The sequence below is a fragment of the Alligator sinensis genome, unplaced genomic scaffold, assembly GCF_000455745.1.
Source record: "Alligator sinensis unplaced genomic scaffold, ASM45574v1 scaffold569_1, whole genome shotgun sequence".
In the NCBI taxonomy this organism is placed as follows: domain Eukaryota; kingdom Metazoa; phylum Chordata; order Crocodylia; family Alligatoridae; genus Alligator; species Alligator sinensis.
Window position 1 is genome coordinate 513,432 of NW_005841914.1, and position 7,516 is coordinate 520,947.

At 51.6% G+C, this 7,516-nt stretch overlaps 1 protein-coding gene across 1 annotated transcript in view; it reads left to right on the forward strand.

Annotated features, from left to right (window-relative positions):
• Positions 1–6,180, forward strand: part of PLEKHN1 (pleckstrin homology domain containing N1) — a 41,432-nt gene extending 35,252 nt beyond the window's left edge. The window contains exons 14-16 of the mRNA XM_025198146.1: positions 494–691; positions 1,469–1,517; positions 2,154–6,180. Of these exons, the coding sequence (XP_025053931.1) occupies positions 494–691; positions 1,469–1,517; positions 2,154–2,344 (438 nt within the window). The 3' untranslated portion in view covers positions 2,345–6,180. The remainder of the gene's footprint in view (positions 1–493; positions 692–1,468; positions 1,518–2,153) is intronic.
• The last annotated feature ends 1,336 nt before the right edge of the window (positions 6,181–7,516 follow it).

The window sequence follows — 7,516 nt, forward strand, 5'->3', positions numbered from 1 at the left end:
AGGAAGGGTCTGAGAGCTGGGGGAGAGCAGTGATATCAGGCTGCCCCGAGACAGGCATAGGCCAGCTCAGGAGACTGTTTTATTCAAAAGCCCAGGCTTCAGGGTTGGTGCATGAGCGCATGTCGAGGACCCAGCCTCTGCTTCTGCACCTCTCCAGTGGGCAGTTGCTGTGGTGGAGCCTGCAGCTGCCTGCCACTGTCTTGCTGAGAAGCAGCAAGTTGTCTCTGACCCTTGAGGGTCTTCTGTGACACAGTTAGGGCCTGGGTCCCTCTTGTCCTCAGCCAGCCCCTGCCTGGCCCTCTGGAAGCACTTGTTTTTTCATCCCCCCCCAGGGGCCGATGGCTGGCTGACCTGGGCTTGGTTCTTCTCCCCCATCTAAGGGCAGAGTGTGAACCTGATGGCAGTGTGGTTTAGACCTGCAGCTTAACTGTGTGGCAGAGAAGGAGCTTTAGTGTTGGCAGCTTCCAAGACGGTCTTTGTTCTTCTCTTCAAGTTCCTCAGGTGTCACGGGCAGACCGGCTCAGAGCAGGTGAACGGCTGCCCGCCAGCCCCCGGTATCCATCACCCGCCACACCAGCCCTTACGGAGCACCCACTGGAGAGAACCACCGGCAGCCCAGAGATACAGCGTCCCCGGCCCCTCCTGCAACCCACTGCTGGGGCGACCTCCTGACGTCGCCTTCTTTGCAAACGTGAGTGCCGACGGCAGGGTGGGGACCAGCGCTGGCTCCGAAAGTGCTGGGAACTCAGGGCGCGGGGCTGAGACCAGTGGTTCGTGGCCCTGGCTGTGGGGGAGCACTTTGATTTCCCTGCCCCCAGGGAACAGGACTCATGAGATATAGAAGCATCTTTTGGCATCACCCTCTCGTGTCCTGTAACATGAGGGTGAGGGAGATGCTTTGCTGTGGCAGTGGCAGCCCTGGGCATGCAGATTGCTAGAGGCACCATCCTTGCTATACATAGCAAAGTGGGCCTTGAGAAACAGGCTTCTGCCTGGATCCAGCCTCTGACCTTCATATATGGGCACTGACATTGCAGTCCTTAAATAACCTCAGAATGGGTCTCCCCTCTTCCCCCTGGCAGCTGTGGACACACCAGAGTCCAGAGACCAGCTCACCCAGAGGCTGTGGCAGGGCTGGGAAGTGAGCCCTGGTCTGACTTCTGGGCCAGTGCAGCACTTTTCCCCTGAGACACCCCTAGAGAAGTCCATTTCACCAGCCAAGGTGTTGGGAAGGCTCGAGCGTAACCGAAACAGGATGATGGGGGATCCAGGGGAGACCCATCATGCCAGAAGGACGGTGACTACAGTGCAGGGTTTTAGGGGTGCAGCGGGACTGAGCCTGTGGGCTATGGCTGAGTGCACCCAGACAGACTGGAGAGAGGAATCTGCTAGGACCAGGAGAATTTCTGCTTCCCACGGGAAAATATCCTGGCATAGACCCTTCATCACTGCATTTCTTTCTTCCCAGGTTCCCCCCCGGAGGGAAGAATACCTGGGATCTTCCCTGCAGCCCTCAGGTGAGCCCCAAGGAGGCAGAGGACCTGTCCTGTCTCATGCACACGTGTTCTCCTCTAACTTGGCCTGGCCCAGCGTGGCCGTCTCCCCCTCCAGCTGTCCCGCTGCTGTCACTCACCAGATCTCCGAGCAGCTGCTGCGTGCTGCGTAACCCAAGCCCTGAGCATAATGTCTGCCGCCTTCCGCTCGCTCTCCCTGCCTGCCATCTGTCCGTCTCACGCGAGGCTTTGCATTTTAGGCTGGTTTTCCAGAAAAGGCATTTAACTATAGTTCCCCCAGATTTGCCAAGACCCACGATCCCATCAGACCTCGCTTATGCTTTCCCAATAAGTTTGCAGAGCTATGGCTGGGCAGATCACTGGGGGCAAGTCCCCTTGGGACAACAGCAGCCCATCACCTCCGCTGTGTGTCACCTGGTGTCAAAAGCTGTAGGCACAGAGCATTGCTTTGGGAGGGAGCTTGTCTGTCTAGGGCAGGATCAGGGCTCTGTGGGGCATGCATCCTTGTCTCGATATCTGACAGCTCTGGTTACCAGATTTCTCAGTGCAGCTTCTGAATGTCCTTTGCGGGGTGGGGGTCAGGCTTATGGTATTAAGCCCACAAGAAACCAGGTCATCAGGTCAGTTTTCCTTTCCCAGACGAAAATGCCGGCGTTTACGACCTGCCCGGGAACAGGCACACGTGGCTCGACTCAGACTACCACGACTATGCAGAACTCCAGAGCTTCCAGAGCGAGCTCAGTTATGACAACCTCTGGGAGGCCGAGGTGAAGGACTTGGGTGTCCGGCAGGGCCCGCCACCGTCCAGCCCTCAGTACTATCATGTCTGAGAGCAGCACACCCCAGCCATGCTCCTCGCCCCTCCACAGCCTGTTCTTCCCTGATCAGCTGGGACGATTCTGGGGTGTGTAAAGGAGGAGGAAGAGCCCCTGCTATGACTGTCCATTTGTGCTGAGGCCTGTGGGTGCCGGGTTCTCTGATCCCGATGGAGGCCACGTTGAACTGTTCCACCACAACTTAGTGCGATGCCCACAAGCCTGTGGAAGACACTCTGAATCCCGTTGAGGAATGAAATCCCTGCCTGCTTGCCAATGTATCTGCTGCACATGATCCCTGGGGACCTGTGGCATCCTCAGGAAACCTGCTGTCCGAACTGCTGGAGAATCAGGGCCAAGGGACAGCCGTTACTCTATGCAGCAGAAAAAAAGCCAAGGTGCTAACTGAGTTGCATTGGATCAAAAAACAAATGTGTGCATGGAAAGATCAGCTACTCAAAGGCCATAGAAGAGGTTGCTGGAGTGGTGAGTGTCTGTGAAGTATTAGAGCTATGGAGTGGGACCCTGATTATCTGCCTTTTCAGTGGAGTCTTGGTTGGTGATTAGTATTACAGGGCACCTTCATACCTTGAGCCCAGCCATTGAGCCAGATCACCTGCCATGCTGCACCACGGCCTGTGCGAAGGGACATGGACATGTGTGGTCTCCACACTCAGTGCTGCTGACGGCTGCACTCCTCGCACAGCCTCAGTACAAGGGGGACAGCTAGCCACCGAGGTGCAAAGAATCCTTGAGCCCTGCTCTCGCTCACCAAGGCAGTGCAAGGCATCTCCTCCCTGCTGGCTACTGCTCCATCTTCACTGTCAGCACTAGCTCAGATGCCAGGGCATCGAAGGGCATCTAAGAAGGGCATCGAAGAACCTGGCAGACATTGAGAGAGGGACAAAGGGGAAATCTGTTGCCTGAAGCGTGCTCGGGGATGCCACCCCGGCCTCCCATCCCTCTGCCCATGACCGAACTGCATCCAACCCGTTTCTATGAACAGGCAGGGGAAAGAGGAAATCTTCTTAAAGCAGAACTCAGCAGGCCCCTTCTGGTGCTTAAACATCTTCAGCAAAATTCACATGCTGAGCTCCTTCTCCTTAGTCCTCCAGGGCCCTTGCGGGAAGGTGCCAACAGGCATCACTCCAGAGGGGATATAGAGTCTGATCACTCCCCAGCCTCTGCAGTGCAGACAGGCTCACCAGCAAGCCAAAGGGCTTTCCCTGAAGCTGCACAGTCTATTGTTTGCTCCCCAGCAGCCTGTAGCATACTAAGGAACTCTTTTTTTTCCCCTTTCACTGGTACCCATGAAACAAGCTAGGAGACTGTGGTACTTGAACTCTTTTACATGGCATCGAACAAAGTTTACACATACAGTTTGAGTGGAATATTTGTATTTAATGTGTAAATGGAGGAGAGTTTCCAATCTATTTAATCTTGTAGCTCTGAACTGCAGCTCACTAACCCATGCATCTGTGCTGGGTGAGATGGGTGGCTCTTCTAAGCTGTTTTGTTTTATTTCAGGTTCACTTTCATATTGGGAAGGTTTATGTCTAAGAATAACTTAGCCTGGAGAGGATCTATTTATTCAGAACAGATTTGCACTGGGGAATTTCAGCGCACATAGTTTTCTTATGTGCAGCTGCACTCTGGTTTCAGCAAACGTAACACCTTGCAGAGACCATTTTTCCAATCTGGGTTGGGTTTTTATTTTTTGGTTTTTTTCCCTTTTGTGTAGCAGAAATTGCCATGAATTGAAATAACTTACTGTTTTCTTCTCTGGTTGTTTTCCACAAGATTGTACCATTCTAATAATATGCCTTCCTTCAGAAATGAGTCTCTCTCTTTATTTGTCCTTGTCTGGTTTAACAGAAGAATCTGTTTTCCCCCCCTTTATGATGCCATCCCAGCACCTCAAGGACAAAATAACTGTTCCTTCCTTCCCAGACTGTGAGTCACTGGGTAAAGGGAGGCTCTTCAAACTGCTGACAGTGTGGAGGGCTCAGGTTGGATCAGTGATTTGCAAACACATTATCTAGGTGCAAACTCTCTAGTGTATCCTTCAGGAGAGAGAGGCTGGAATTTGGAACTCCAAAGTTTATGGGCTGTTTTTCCCCTCCAATGTCTTTGGCTGAATGGGGCTTTGCAAGTAGCGGGCAAAGAATTGCTCAGTAGATTTTCCTGAAGGACATGACTTTGCCTGCCTGGGAAGTGTGTGGTTATGAGGCTGGGAGGGTCTGTGCTACCTGCACTCCAGCAGTGTAGGAAATTCAGACTGGGTGATGTTCATCACTGAGCAGATGCCCAGCAAAAGGGCTGAGCGGGTCATGAGTTGCCCAGAGGTCTTTAGCTGGGACTCTGTGCAGCGGTGGAAGTCACTCAAGGTGTGCATTCCCTTTCGCTCTCTCGTTCTCAATCAGCTCTAACACCTCTGAAGCTGCACCAGCCAGCTCTTTGGCAGGGGAAAGATAAAGATGTCAATGGAAGCAGTCCTACTAGAGATTTTCCTTTGAGTAAAATTAACATCCCAGGCCCACCTAGTGAGATGGCTGCAAGGCAGGTACTTGGCTAACAACCGAGCTGGGTAGGCAAATGGTTTGTCTATGGACTCTACAACACATCTCAAGTCCTCAAGACAGGGCTGGGGACTTAGACCCAGCCTCGTTTGCGATTCATTTGGGAACAAGACTTGGTGACATCAGTTTGGTCCCCCTGCCTCCCTGATGTGCTGGTTCTTAGGGTAATTTCTCCTCCTCCTGTTGTACTTTCAACTTTGGTTCAGGTTTCCTTTCCTGTGGTTTTCTGTCTGCCCTTTAGCCCTTTGACTCTAAATAAATGTCACCTTTTTACCTCATTCCCTTTACAGTGCAGAGGCGCTTCTGTTGGGAACAGAAATGCGGGCCAGGGAGAGGGCTGCCTTCCAAACAGACTGCTCAGTGTTGAAAGAAAAAATGAGAATGATGTATGTGCTGGGCGATTTCAGCACTGAAAATTAGGGGGGTTGCAATACTACAGGGCCTAATAGAAACCAGCTAACAAAGAAAGGGGTGAATTTGTGGCCTTCCAAATACTAAGGTATTGAAAAGATTCACCAAACTGCACAATAGGGCCAGTTAATTACTGATGGATAAGGAGCGAGTACCCCCAGACATTTCAGTGGCAGGATGATTGCTCCTCACCCCTCACTAATGCCTACAACAGGTCCTAGCCTGGGGTTCACTATCTTGCCCGACAGACAAAACTTCACGTTAGGGATGATCGTTCAGCCCAGAGAGAGGTGGGAGCCGCCTGCCAAGGGGCCCATGCGGGAACTGGATTGCCCATCCCTCAATTCCCTCGTTCAACTGCTCTGCAAAGGTTGCTCTGGGCAGATTCTGCACTGGCAAAACTGGCTTGGGTTGAGGTGCAGCTGTGTTTTATCTGAGCTATTTAAAGCGGTACAGGTGGTGCAATGGGAGTGCAGTAACCTGGCGCAGCTTATTCCCTTTCCTGTATGGGAATACATTCCACCGGTAGAAAGATATTTTATGTTGGTAAAATTTAGAGTGAGGGGGGCTATGCCACTTGACCTACTCTGGTATAACTATGGTATTACAAAGCCTCGGTACGTCCTTAAAATGGCTCCAAGATACCATTCCTTGACTTTGGGTAAAGTCAGAGCCATATCCCATCTTTACAACAAAGCCCCGTCTCATGCCTCCAGTACTACTGGTGTGCCTAAAGGACCCTCCAAGCCCGGTAGTGACTCACCCTGATGGTGGTTACCTGGCTGGAGCCACCGTTGTAGGCTGCAGCTCCACTCACATCGTCCTGTCTTGTGACTGTGTAAACCCAGTGCTCTGGCTCCAGCTCCAACACATTTCTCAGCCAGTCCAAGGTTTATAAATAGAGAACTTCTTCGAAGGGATACTAGCTATTGCCACGCAGAGGGCCCCTAAATTGAAAGCACAGGACCTTTGAAAACAATCCTACCTCCAATCCTACCATCCTTCAATCCTCCAGCCTGGGTTGCAACAGAGAAAAATGTCTTAAGGAGGTGACCCAGTAAGCACAGCACAAGGGCAATAGAGTTTGTAGCAAGCCTGCACACGTCCAACTGTTCTGGATCACCTTTTTTAATTTGATCTTGCAATAGTCAGCCCGAGCAAAGGTGGAGCTGTGATTACAGTTGGAAAATATTTGCAGCCAATAATTTATTATGGGACCAAGGCATTTAAAGACATGAGTCCCGGCCCAGCTCCCCAAGCAATCATGAGATTGGGCTGGAAGAACAGGAGTTTTTTTTCTTTTAAACGCATTGGGGTTCTTTCCTTTGCCATGGGGTTTCTGAGCTTTATAAATTGCACTCTGCTTCTACTTTTCAAGGCTTCCTTCCAGCAGCCATGAGAAATAGAAACGTACTCCTTTTACCAACCGGAGATGGTCACATAATCACGTGACTCTGGGAGCACAGGCTTTAAAGACAAAACATCGAACATCAGGAGATTCAGGCTCTGATCATGAGAGCTGGCAGCACTGAAACAACACCCCTGCCCTCTTTCCTGGGTGGGATTCAGCTGGGACCTGCCTCTGAGTTTTATTTCTTATAACCGTGTTTGTGTCTTTTGAAGGTTTTAGGAAGTAATTTATGCAAATACATTTTAGCTTTTTGGTTGCCGGCAAACTTCAGCTCTGGCTTCTAATAGTGCTCTTTGTGCTCTGTAATTGGTCAGCCACAATTTACGTTGTCATGTCTCCGTTCTCATTGGATGATTCCCCCATCCACCAAGACTGCTCTGTAGGGCTATGTGAAGGCTCGCTGTGGGCATACGTGTGCGAGTGCTCACTTGCACGCTCCACGTGCCCTGCTCCCATTCTGACAGCCAATGTGCTCCGAATCGCACTCTCGCCTGAATGCCCCTGGAGGGTGAATGAAAGGGCCTGGTGAACGCTGTCAAAACCCATGTGAGGCTTTAATTGAAGGAAAGCTCGCCGGCTTGTTTCTGCTGGGGTCCCCCAGGTCTCGTTACAGTCTGCACGACCTGTCAGGCTGCAGTGCACTAAATTACCTTCCTATGGAGAGCTCGGGAGGTTTCTCATGGAGCTACTGCATTTTAGGTGTGCGTGGGGGGGGAGGAAGCATGATCAGGCACTTATGGGGACTGGGAAAACAGGGCTCCTGGGTTTTGTTTCCAGCTTGGCTAC